The sequence below is a fragment of the Setaria viridis genome, chromosome 7, assembly GCF_005286985.2.
Source record: "Setaria viridis chromosome 7, Setaria_viridis_v4.0, whole genome shotgun sequence".
Lineage (NCBI taxonomy): Eukaryota > Viridiplantae > Streptophyta > Magnoliopsida > Poales > Poaceae > Setaria > Setaria viridis.
Window position 1 is genome coordinate 16,726,728 of NC_048269.2, and position 13,485 is coordinate 16,740,212.

A 13,485-nucleotide genomic window follows, 5' to 3' on the forward strand; every position below is an offset into this window, starting at 1 on the left:
CCGGCCGACCCCACCACCACCACCACACCCTGCAACTAGTAGCCGCTGCTTCACCTGTGACAATGAAGGGCATTTTGCTAAGGACTGCCCCAGGAACAGAAATTAGCAGCATGGCCAAAACCCTATGGCGAACAGAGGAAGAAGGCCCAAGGTGCAAGTTCGACAAGGACGGCTCAACTGCACCAGCTTGACCGAACTCCCCGAAGGTGCGCCAGTGATGACGGGTACTTTCCTTGTCTTAAATCAAGCTGTTGTTGTGTTGTTTGATTCGGGAGCCTCTCATAGCTTCATCGGGAGTAAGACTAGAGAAAGATGTGAGCTGGATGTCGGTCACACTAAGGAATCCTATGTGATCGCCACTCCGGGAGGAAAGATAGCCTCGGATCAGATCGTTACTCTTGTACCTCTCCAGCTAGGCCAAACTCTTTTTAAGGAAAATCTTATCATCCTTGACCTGGAAGGAATAGATATCATCCTCGGGATGGATTGGATGACCAGACACCAAGTGGTTCTAGATACAGCTGCCCGGACTCTCCACCTCAACTCGCCCTTTTATGGCAGTTCTACCCTGTTCTTGAACCCTCCTAAATCCGCACTTCCTTGTGCGTACCCTCTATCGGAAGCCCGGCTAGAAAGCCTCCCTGTTGTCTGTGAATACCCGGATGTGTTCCCAGAGGACTTGCCCAGCATGCCGCCCAATAGAGATGTGGAGTTTTCCATAGAGTTGATTCCCGGCACGGCTCCGATATCCAAGAGACCCTATCGGATGCCGCCTGCTGAGTTGGCCGAGTTGAAGACCCAGTTGCATGATCTGTTGGAAAGGGGCTTCATCCAACCCAGCACATCACCTTGGGGTTGCCCCGCCCTGTTTGTGAAGAAGAAGGATGGGAGTCTCCGCATGTGTGTGGACTACCGACCCCTCAATGCGGTGACTGTCAAGAACAAGTACCCACTGCCACGCATTGATTCTGAAACTCCTTCGCTATCGCCGGCTTCGCCACGACGTGCAAGAACCAAACTTCAAAGTGGGATTGTGAAGCCCAAGAATGTATGATGGCATGATAAAGTATGGTTGTTTCACATCAACTGGTGAACCAGAATCAGTGCAAGAAGCAATGGATGATCCATGATGGAAACAAGCTATGCAAGATGAGTATAATGCTTTACTTCGTAATGGTACTTGGCACTTAGTTTCGGAAAAACAAGGCATAAATATCATTGATAGTAAATGGGTCTTTAAAATTAAAAAGAAAATTGATGGAAGTATAGATAGATACAAAGCTAGATTGTTGGCAAAAAGTTTTAAGCAGCGCTATGGTATAGATTATGAAGATACTTTCAGCCCTATTGTTAAAATTGCTACTATCAGACTTGTGCTATCTGTTGCAGTATCCAGAGGATGGTGCTTGAGGCAATTAGATGTACAAAATGTGTTTCTTCATGGTGTTTTGGAAGAAGAAGTGTACATGAGACAGCCTCCAGGTTTTGAGGACTCAAGAAAGGCTGGTCTTATGTGTAGATTGGACAAAGCTATATTTGGGTTAAAGCAAGCTCCTAGAGCCTGGTATTCCAGGTTAAGTGAGAACTTAATTAATCTTGGTTTCAAGGCCTCTAAATCTGACACTTCTCTGTTTATTTATAGAAAAGGTCAAGTAACTATATTCATACTCATTTATGTTGATGACATTATAGTTACCAGCTCAGCTCCTAAGGCAGTCACTGCGATAGCTAAAAGATCTTAAGAAAGAATTTGCCTTAAAGGATCTTGGTGACTTGCATTATTTCCTTAGGATAGAAGTAACAAAAGAAAAGGATGGAATCTTGCTCTCACAGGAGAAATATGCTTAAGATGTTCTCAACCGAGTTGGTATGCTAAATTGTAAGATGGTGTCGACACCTTTATCAATTACTAAAAAATTGTCTAGTCATAAAGGAGAAGTGTTGGGGCCGGCTAACAGCAGAAGTATTGTTGGTGCTCTCCAGTATTTAACTCTAACACATCATGATCTAGCATACTCAGTAAACAAGGTTTGCCAGTTTCTACACTCACCCACCGGTTTACATTGGACAACAGTTAAAAGAATTTTGAGATATATAAAGTACTCTTTGCATTTTGGGTTAAAAATTCAGAAATCCAAGTCCATTTTAATAAGTGCATTATCTGATGTTGATTGGGCTGGTAGTGTTGATGATAGACGGTCTACTGGTGGCTTTGCAATTTTCTATGGGTCTAATCTTGTTTCTTGGAGTGCTAAGAAACAAGCAACAGTGGCAATATCAAGCATAGAAGCTTAATATAAGTCAATGGCAAATGCAACGGCTGAGGTAATTTGGTTGGAGTCCTTGTTGACTGAACTTGGAGTCGTTTCTGTTGACATTCCCTATCTATGGTGTGATAACTTGGGGGCAACATATTTGTTGGCTAATCCGGTGTTTCATACACGTGCCAAGCATATAGAAATTGATTTTCATTTACAAGAAAGCAGCTTCAAGTTCGGCTCATCTCAACTAATGATCAACTAGCAGATGGATTTACCAAGCCTTTGCCGGTGAGAAAGTTTGAAGAATTTGTTGACAATCTAAATCTTTGACAGCAAGAATGTTTAGATTGAGGGAGGGTGTTAGATTAGTTTGGATTCTCCCTATATCTCATGTAATATCTCTTGTAGTTGTATCCTGGTTTGGTTGTAGATAGACTTAGAGATAGAGTTAGATTCTTTCTTCTCTCAAGCTTGTAATCTCACGCAACCAAACCAGGGCCAACAACCTCGTCATGTAATTTTCTCAGGGTGGGTTCATGACCCTATATAAACACGCAAACCGTGATGTGCTGAGTTAAGCAATCACGGTTCCAACTAATTTACAGCGCGCCGGGGGAGCATGGTTTCACGTGGCCAAGCAAAGCCTTACTCAAAGCATGCATCTTTCTCATTGCTAGAGGCTACCTGATAAGGTACTAGCTAGGTCCGGGAAAGGGAAAACTATGTCCAGGAGAGGAGCCCTTAAAAAATCCTCGAGGAGCTGTACACATAGGCAGTAAAGAGCGATCATTGGCAGCTATACCGGCACATATTCTTATAACCAGTCCGTATGTCCTTGGTTCGTCCAATGGACAAAACAAGGTAAATATAAAATATGCCTTGCCACTGAATATTGTTGTGTTATCCACTTTTTAGCATATAGTTTATACGATTGCAATAATGTGGTGTTGATGGCTGCGGTTTTTAATTTTGGCTAAGTCTCTCGCTAGAAGTCGCCCTACCTATATTTTTTCCTGGCTCCACCACTGAATACTGATTGCATTGATTGTGGGATGGCAGATGCTCCTTAGATCGAGCCAAGAACAACATCCTGCACAGACAGGCAAAACCAGCCATGGAAAGCGTCAAGCTCTCCAGCCTCCTGGGCGCCAGCTCGAGCACGAGGAACAATAGTGACCCATCATCTGTCCGTCTCTGCTCTAGCGCCATTCGGAGGAAATATTCGCCATGGAGACTAAGGGGACGTGTGTGGATGAGCCATTTCGGGTCTCCAGCGAGAGCTACGGCCCAGCAGGCCCACCGGTCCTCGTCTCGCCCCGTCGCTGCACCGCCGTGAATGTCGCCTCGTCGTCGGAGGCGCGACGTGATCTATATATCGCCGCCGTGTTGGAAGAACAGGGCCGAGTCGCTCTACGACAAGCCTCGAGAAGGACGGAGATGATCAATGGACGGCCACCACGCAACACTATCTCTACAGAGTAATGGGGTATTATTGGAGGATGAATGTGATGTTTTGCAGCACGGGGTTCTTCATGAGAAGATAACGCCCCCTACTACATTCAATACGATGGACAGATGTCTTCATGGACAGGATACAGCCTTGCTAATATGTAATTGGAAAAAAAAATCATTTTACTAACTACGCTCAGCAATTCAATGCAACTTATATCCTGTTTTGAACTTGATACACACATCGTAGGGCTGTTTCCACGAGAATATGAAGTGACATCTTTTTGTTAATAGAGGCTCTGAAATGGCAGAGTGCCCCCGATAAACTTTGCCATACAAGAAATTTCGTTATGAGGACAAATGGTGTGGCAAAATCTTGCATAACTTGAATAGCCAAACGAGCAAGTTTGTTTTAATCCAAATTATCACTGCCAAACGAAATTCTTCAAGCGAAGAGCCGAAGACGATGATGCCCGCTACTACTACACTCAAGACAAAGGGCGAGAGTAGGAATGATTCTCTTTTCGCCCTAGAAAAAGAACGTCCTTTTCTCGTCTTATTCGGATCAGAGAAATGTTTCCGTTCTACTATTCTGATCACTGATCAGGGGAACTTTTTGAGGGGCCCCTTCGCCATTGTCGAACAGTGGTCGAATACGCACGTTGTTTAATTCCTTGTATAAAAGGCCGCCATGGATCCAGGCGCACACCACATCAGAGCAAGCCTGCAGCCATGGGAAGCTTCAAGCTATCCTTGCTCCGCATTCTTCTTATTCCCTTCCTCCTTGCTCCAATCGTTGCCGAGGACCTGACGACAGCCGGCGACGGTGTGCTCCCAACGCTCATCGAGCTACCAACCGGCGATGATGAGCTTCGAACGTTCATCGTGCACGTGCAGCCGGCCGAGAACCGCGTGTTCGGCACCGCCGACGACCGGACGGCGTGGTACCAGTCGTTCCTCCCGGAGGACGGCCGGCTCCTCCACGCGTACCACCACGTTGCCAGCGGCTTCGCCGCCCGGCTGACCCGCCGGGAGCTCGACGCTATGTCCGCCATTCCGGGGTTCCTCTGGGCGCACCCGAGCGAGGTTTATGAGCTGCTGACGACGTACACGCCCCGGTTCCTCGGCCTGGACACGCCACAGGGCGACGGCGGTGGAAACCATAGCGCCTTGGGGTTCGGCGACGGCGTGATCATCGGCGTCCCCGACAGCGGTGTCTCCCCCGACCACCCGTCGTACAGCGGCGACGGCATGCCGCCGCCGCCGGCAAGGTGGAAGGGGCGGTGCGACTTCGACGGCGCCGCGTGCAACAACAAGCTCATCGGCGCGCGGTCCTTCGCGTTCGGCACGTCGCCGCTCGACGAGGCCGGGCACGGCACGCACACGTCGAGCACTGCCGCCGGGGCCCTCGTGCCGGATGCCAACGTGCTCGGGCAGGGCCGCGGCACCGCCGCCGGGATAGCACCCCGCGCCCACGTCGCCATATACAAGGTGTGCGGCCGCAGCTGCTCCGGCGACGATATCCTCGCCGGCATCGACGCGGCCGTGGGCGACGGCGTCGACGTCCTCTCCATATCCATTGCCGGCGGCGGGCCGGAGGTGCCGTACTACGAGAACCCCATCGACATCGGAACGTTCGGCGCCGTCGAGAAGGGCATCCTCGTCAGCATCGCAGCCGGCAACCACGGCCCCGGCGCCAGCACGCTGTACAACGACGCGCCGTGGATGCTCTCCGTCGCGGCGAGCACCGTGGACCGCCTGATCGGCGCCCAGGTGCGCCTCGGCAACGGCCTCTCCTTCGACGGCGAGTCCTTGTACCAGCCGGACATCTCGCCGGACGTCTTCTACCCGCTGGTCAACGCCGGCGCCAGCTGGAAATACAACGCTCAGTACTGCGGCGCGGGCTCGCTGGACGGCCTCGACGTCGAGGGCAAGATCGTGCTCTGCTACCGCGGCGGCGGCACCGGTCGGGTTGCGAAAGGCGAAGTGGTGAAGCGAGCCGGAGGCGCCGGCATGATCCTGGCCAACGGGGCCTCCGATGGCTACAGCACGTTCGCCGACGCGCACGCCCTCCCGGCCTCGCATGTCAGCTACGCTGCCGGCGAGGCCATCAAGGAGTACATCAGCACCACGGCGAAGCCGGTGGCGAAGATCGTCTTCCGGGGCACCGTCCTCGGCGCGAAGCCGGCACCGGCCATGGCTTCCTTCTCGTCGCGCGGGCCCAGCCTGCGCGTCCCCGGCATCCTCAAGCCCGACGTCACGGGGCCCGGCGTGAACATACTGGCGGCGTGGCCGGTCCAGGTCGGCCCTTCGTCGGCGGCGGGCTCCGGGCCGGCCTTCAACTTCCAGTCCGGCACGTCCATGGCGACGCCACACCTCAGCGGCGTCGCGGCGCTGGTCAAGAGCAAGCACCCGGACTGGTCGCCGGCGGCGATCAGGTCCGCCATCATGACCACCGCCGACCCCAACGACCTCTCCGGGAACCCGATCGTCGACGAGCACCACCAGCCGGCGAGCTTCTTCTTGACGGGCGCCGGCCACGTCGACCCGGACAAGGCCGTGGACCCCGGCCTGGTCTACGACATCGCCACCGCCGACTACGTCGCCCACCTCTGCAGCGTCTACGCGAGCCGGTTTGTGTCCGTCATCGCGCGGCGCAACGTCGACTGCTCGGCCGTCACTGTGATCCCAGACAACGCGCTCAACTACCCGTCCATCTCTGTCTCGTTCCCGCCGGCGTGGAAATCCACTGCAGCCGTAGTGGAGGTGCGCCGGACGGCGAGGAACGTCGGGAAGGCGCCGGCGGTGTACTACCCCTACGTGGACCTGCCGTCGGGCGCAGCGGTGAGCGTCACCGTCACGCCGAGCTCGCTGCAGTTCACCAAGGTGAACCAGGAGAAGAGCTTCACGGTGTCCGTGTCCCGAGGTAAGAGTGGTAAGGGGGATGTGGTGCAGGGCGCGCTCCGGTGGGTGTCCGACGATCACACCGTCAGAAGCCCCATCTCCATCACATTTGAATGATCCCATCCCATAGTCGAAGAAGAGTACGATGATGCTCTTGGTTGATCCTTCCACCTAATAACAAATAAAAATTTCGCAAAAAAGAACGTAATAAATAAAAAAAAGAGGGTGCTCCCTCTTCGTGCAAACTTGCTTTCATTTCATTTCACTTCAGTCACCAGTTTATGAACGTAAATGTTTCAGTCGCTGAACAATGGCAATAAAAAGGAGGGATCTTTGATATTTGAATTTCCCTAAACATGGATTTGTTCGATTTTTGTGATGATGATTAGTGAGATCAGAACATATGGGCAGTATCATTTCTACTTGGTCAACCAAGAACCTACTCCCTCTAATCCTAAATGCAAATCCAATTAGAACGACAGCATCACGGTCTCCAGTATTCTAGTTTGATTAATAATACCTATAAAATATATTACTACTTTTTTTAAATAAAAGGAGTTACACATTATGAAGCATGGCGTGATCGGATATCACTACTTTTTTACAACTAATTTGCATGTATGAGTTCATAGAAATCGTTGACAACTACTTAGCGCATGAGGAGAACATTTTCTCCAGATTGCTATATGTCGCCTACGCAACTAGGATATCTGTCATCGGATTTTTTCTCGGTCGGTCCATTGACGTTGCTTTGGATCTGCCACATATATTCGTGGTCAAGTTGTTATGTTGAAGCATCGTTTTCTTCATTGCTTGCACAGGAGACGTTTTGTTCTCTTCTCAAAAAAGGAACCGTGGCTTTCATGGTGTGATTTTATCCTCTTTTTGGCTGTTTCTTTTTCTTTTTTGCTTTTTCTTCGCTTCTTTCTTTAATTTTTCTTTCTTTTTGTCTCCAATCCACAAAAGATATTTTTTAGATGTTTATAATTTACTTTTTTTTGCAATTTGTATCATTTATTGTTTCTTTCTTTATTATTGGAAAGTCTTGGCAACGTATACTTGATTGTTCTATTAATTATGTTATTTTATTCTTACTTCCTATATTTAAATTTATCACTGAGTTTGTTCATGTATTTCAATATTTTTTCTATATCCAATGTATTTGTTCCTTATAATTATTTGTTCTGCGAGCTTGTATAATTTGTTACAAATACATGTTCCCTGAGTTTGTAAAATCTATTCTAGAAGTACATATTTTTATCCCATGAGTTCATATAATTAGTCCAATTGTATAGATCTATATCAGTTCATATAATTTTCTTTAGGTGCATAATTTTTTATTCTTTGAGCTCATATAATTTATACAATTGTAAAATATTTTTCTTCTATGAGTTTATATGATTTAATTTCTTTGAGGTGTACAATTATTTTGTTCTTAAGTTCCTATAGTTTTTCCAGATGTACGAATCCCATAAAAAAATTCCAGCTTGATGAAAAATATATTTTTAAAAAATATCATATAAACATAGTTGTATATGATTTTATTTCAAAGATCTTTTCTTAATAATTATAATGATATGATCGAAATTTAATGTAGATAGTTGGTGTAGGATTTATGGTTTTCTAGTTCTGAAATCTTTGAGAATCAGTTCGTTTGCTTTGATGTACGGTGTGGTCCATATTGCAGCAGGATTGAAGGAGTCGATCCGAAATGACCGAATTTCGGTGAGGACCGAAATGAAACTGAATTATTCAAAAAAATTGACCGGAGTTGAATTTTTCTACTATTGTTAAGATCTATACCAGCCCACGTACTCCCTAGCTATAAAGATATGAATAAACCTTAATTGTATAACTCTTTGAAGTCTCTCGCTTTGTAACAGCTAACGAGCGCAGAAATGACGTGATTTTGCCGTATTCCTCCTTAGCTCCTCACTATAGTTCCCTAGTTCCCACCCACCATCTTCACTAGGAGTGTTTAATTCCTCTATCACCATCTAATTTTGAACAAATTTCATATAAAAATGAATTTATTGACGGGTCAAAACAACCGCCCGAGTTTTCCATATTTCCCGAAATTCACCCATTTCGGTGGCATTCCAAATTTTTCGCATTTCTAATTCCAGTACACCGGGTTGCATGATTATCTTCCCCCGCGTGTCCAACTGGAATCAAAACAGTGGAACTTATTGGGCCGGACCAGAAAAGCGTGGAAACAGCAGTTTTTGGGAGCAGCGCAACGGGCCTCCAACCGTGGCCCTGATCTCTTTTTCTTCTCTCTCGTCTGCCCATCCAGCAGCTGAGATGTGTGCGCGTGGTGGGCCGAACCACCTATTGTTTGTTGTTGTAGCGATGGCGAGTTTGCAGCGGGGAGCCTTCGAGTCTGTTCGTGGAGGCGCCGGCGCCGGCGCCGGCCCTGGAACGCCGCACTCGGGCTCGGAGGTGGAATCCGCGCCGAGTCGCCACCATGTTCAAGCGGAATGCAACCACTACCGATCCGGCACCACCTCGCAGGAAAATATACTAACCGGTATAATTTCTTTGAATTCTCGGCCACAATTCGTCCAGGAAAAATGAAATTATTTTCCTTGTCTACACACATCTCACAGATTGATGAGATGGATGCTCTCATTCCGTTCCCTTCTTTTTGAAAAAAAAGGGGCAAGAATCACGAGTTCTAGAATCCCGCCGCTATAAACCTACGTATGTTCTTGGTTCACTATATGTGCTGTTTGATCCGGATCTCGTCTAGCATGGCTACGCTCTTGCACTTTTGAGTCTGCTAGAAAGCCTGCCATCGGATTCAGGGAGGTTGGAATGTGGTAGTATGTTCAAGTACAGGGCATTGTCTTCGCAGTCCATTTTTGAGGACCAGCACAGCTGTGCTTTCATTCTTCAAGCCTCTGAGCTGTCGTCGATCCTAATCCCATCAATACTGAAACTACAAGTACCGGCGACAGACAGAATATGTGTTTGATGTTTGATCGTGCCAACAGCATCTTTATCTTGCCTACCCCAATGAGTAGTCCTTAGTCTTTACATACTCACTCCCTGTCGTCGTTTCGTTTTCCATGACCGGTTTGGCCGATGAGTTGTCGCTTTAGCGAAGACCACCCTGTGGATTCCACCATGTTGTGGTCTGCCGTTTGATTGTTGTTACAGTTCTCCATGGATCCCTTGCTCCGCCTTTGCCACCGGTAGTAGGTGATCAATCACCTCATCACCCAAGCTAGTATCAACTCGTTTGAAGATTCGCAGCCGATTCGCGTCCGTTAATTCCATGGCATGCTCCTTTCCCTTTCGTCGCTCTGCGAGTTAAGATCCTGTTCCTAAATAATCTTGGTTAACAGCCGTTGAAGTAAGTAATGTGATTGGTTCAGCATTCACATCACCTTGGGGTTTTGGTTGGCTCCATGTTGTTAGCCTTTCCGAGTTTAAACACCGCCCTGTGGCGGTGGTGGCCTGCATTGCACATGCATGGATGGCCACCCCCACCCTGCTGGCCGGCATATGGTTTGGTACAAAGCTCTCATCGCACATGCAGCACCTCACCTGTGGGTGGTCACTTGCTTTGGACCGGACCCTCCTCGGGTAGCTATGTTCATTGTCATGCCATTTCGCTCTCACCAGCAGCGTGTGCTGCAATCCTTTCTTCTCTGTTTGTTGGTTTGGACAAGGCCGCGTGATCTTATCTCTCTTCCCCCAGACACTTTAGCACGCAACAAGGTAGCTTGATTATTCATCGTCATTATATTTCATCATGTGAAGTGTCTATCTTGGATTTTTTGTTGAGCAATATTACTGAATCAGATTAACCCTGTTCATTTTGCACATGCTCCAACATTGTCTTTCTGAGAGACATATTTGGATTCGGTGTTGAATGAAGCACAAATTCGTCTTCCTTATAGTAGAGTATTGTAATTTTTACAGTTGATGAGAATGTTAGTTAGACAGGTGCTGCAGCTGTACTATGGAACATGACATCTGTCCTAGTCAATCTTACTTCAGGCTATCAGCTTCTTGTTTGTTTGATTCCTTTTGTCTGTTTGAGGAGAAAAGTACGTGTGCTAGTTAATCACCTGTTAGTTCCTGTTCTAGAAATTCCAGGTTTTGTATCCTAGCTAGCTGTTGTCATGTTTCCTTTGATCTTTACCTTTCCTTTTTATGGTAACTGATTTTAGATTTCCATGCATCATGCATGCACCCGAGTGGAGGACTAGATGTAGCCTTTGATCATTTTGTTTTTCAGTTGCATAAATGCAGAATATCATGATTTATGAGTTGATGATAGTAATGGCCGAAATGGTGGCAGGTTTCCCACTCCTAGCTAGCTACTTCGATGGAAGGATGGTGGTTAGGGCAAGGCGATATCTTTTAACTATTCATGTTTTCACTGCTTTTGCACAACCGGACATGGAACATGGGTGTCAGCAGCACATACATACAGTACAGCTAGTACATATGTGTAATAGCTGCAGCTCCATGTTTTTATTTGCTAGTAGCTTGAACAGATTAAGTTGTGAACTCTACAGCTTATCATCATCTTAACTTTGCGCAGCCTTTCAGGAATCTTCATCAGCATCCTAAATATAGTTACCTCTAATTAACCTTTGGTGAGGAGAGGCAGCTTTGGCATCAATGATAAGGTCAATAATGCTGAAATGCTCCGGAGCAGTTATGATTCATCCAATCTTTGCAGGAAGAAAGATGGGGAGTGGTTTCAAAAAGGAAAAAAAAGAGAGAGTGAATGAATGTGCAACACGGATGTGATCCTTGCAGTGGCATCATGATGTCCTTCTTGACGTAGTGTGGTACCTTCTGATGAAAGGCAATTGACTTGCGTTCTTTGGGTTGGGGGGAGTCAGGCTTGTAGGGAACTAAGCGCAATGAGAAGCGGGGGTAACTTTTGTCTGGAGCTCCTTTTTGTGGTAATGCATGCCTGTGCGGAGCACATTGGCCCTGGTTGGTCCCGGGCGATGACGCAACGGTGACGACCGGGCGAGTTGAGTTGAGACCAGTCAGACAGATACCTAGTCGTCCCATACATGCCTCTCTAATATTTTCTTGTTTTCTTCTTCTTCGTTCTCATCTGCAAGCCAAGAAAGAAATGAAAGTTGATGCTGGTGTGATTGAGTGGCTGCATCATAGTCATAGGCTCAATAGGCTGCAAGAAGCCTGCAAGAGCTGACCTAGTGAGTGAGTGAGTGAGTGAGAATACAGGAAGTGTGTACTGGGAAAGCACATGGGTGCTTTGCTCTGTGCTTTTTCAGTCTTGAGCCCCTGATAGCAGATAGTACCAGCACTGTGCGTGATTGTTCTTTTCCGCCCTGTTCGGTCCGTTGATGAAAAGCCCGGCCGGCCGGCACATGACCAAAGCCAGCCGGCAGGCGGCCGGCCGGGCCGGGCCGGGCAGCAACCACCTCTGTTCCTGACGATCCCGCGCGCGTCCATGATTCGTCTTCGTCCGCCTCAATCATTTGCTACCGCCCCTGACGCCTGCACTGCAGGGAATACGCATCGATATCCATGCCTGCATGAACCTGTATTCATCAGAAGCCATCGATCATGCACTCGGATACGGTGACCTCATCATCGTCTCCATCAGCGCCGTACGTGTCGCCGTATCTCCCCACTGCAGTGTACAAAGTATAGCAGTAGTGGTAGTGCCTGAATGTCGGCTGGGAGATGGAAACTGTTGAGCTACACATTCAGCTCTGCGAATCATGGAAGGCAGGCACCTGTGGACACTGGACAGGACGCGACATGTGTGGTGTTATTACGACGACCGCATATAAACACCGTCTTTTAAGTCCATGCACAGTTTTTGTTTACAGTGTCAGTGTACAGTTCATGACCGCGCGAATGATAGCCGTGGAGCATCAGGTCGTACTTCACGGTTGACTAGGATTAGCAATTTGAAAAAAAAAAGCATATGCGGTTTCGACATGACTACTTTGCTGCTCACCACCCAAAACTCCACCAGAGCTTCATGGGCCAAACAGTAAAATTAGCTAGTTAGACTACACGCTTCAGCACGAGAGCCCCACACACTATAGGTGTATAGCAATCAGAAAATTAGATCTTTAACAAAAAGACACCTTCTATTCATCAGGAACCTCCTGAAATAGAAGATGATTTCAGGTGGCGGCAAATGTGCAGTAAGGCATCAAGCTCACTATGGCTGACCCTAGAAGAATCGTTAGGAGCTAGGCGGTAGGCCGAACCGGTGGCGGTGGTGGTAGGCGCACGGTGGATAAGTCACCGACCACAAGATGCGGAGGACTAACGGCTAGGAAGTACATGGATGAGGCGCATAGCGGTGATAGCATTGACGAAGCTGGTTTAACATGGCGGGGGATGGGTAAGTAGTAAGGAAGCCGCTGGGGGACTGGTGATGGAGGGCGGTCTCGGTAGCCAAAAAACCACCGGGGACCATCCGAGTTCGTTGCATAATTAGTTGGAATAAGAAAGAACGGGAACACTATCTTGAGGAAAAAGAAGGATCGTGGCTGATAGACTAAAAATTGCTCTATTTTCATACGCATATACACTAGCAATACCCCTCAAAAATATAACTTTTTTTTTCAAAAAAAAACTCGATAGCTTTGAAGGAAAAGTGATATTATAAAAAAGAAGAAGAATTAGACATCCAAATTTAAGTTAAAGAACTCGAAACCTAGATGGTGTGTAACCCACACCTCCCACCAAGTAATTTAAACTTAGTTCCTTATAGATTTTTCAGATATAAATTTCTTTGTAAATACTTTCTTATATATAGCTCATCCATGTTTTTCTTTTTCTTTTGGAAAAGCCATTGTAAACTAAGGATGCAATCTGAAAGCGTAGTACGTCGTACTAGTAGTAGCAGCTA

At 47.6% G+C, this 13,485-nt stretch overlaps 1 protein-coding gene across 1 annotated transcript; it reads left to right on the forward strand.

The window, feature by feature from the left end:
• The first annotated feature begins 4,402 nt into the window (after nt 1-4,402).
• Nucleotides 4,403-6,953, forward strand: LOC117862593 (subtilisin-like protease). The gene has a single exon (XM_034746090.2). It carries the CDS (start codon nt 4,443-4,445, stop codon nt 6,729-6,731), a length of 2,289 nt encoding a protein of 762 aa, XP_034601981.1. The 5' UTR covers nt 4,403-4,442; the 3' UTR covers nt 6,732-6,953.
• Nucleotides 6,954-13,485: the final 6,532 nt, after the last annotated feature.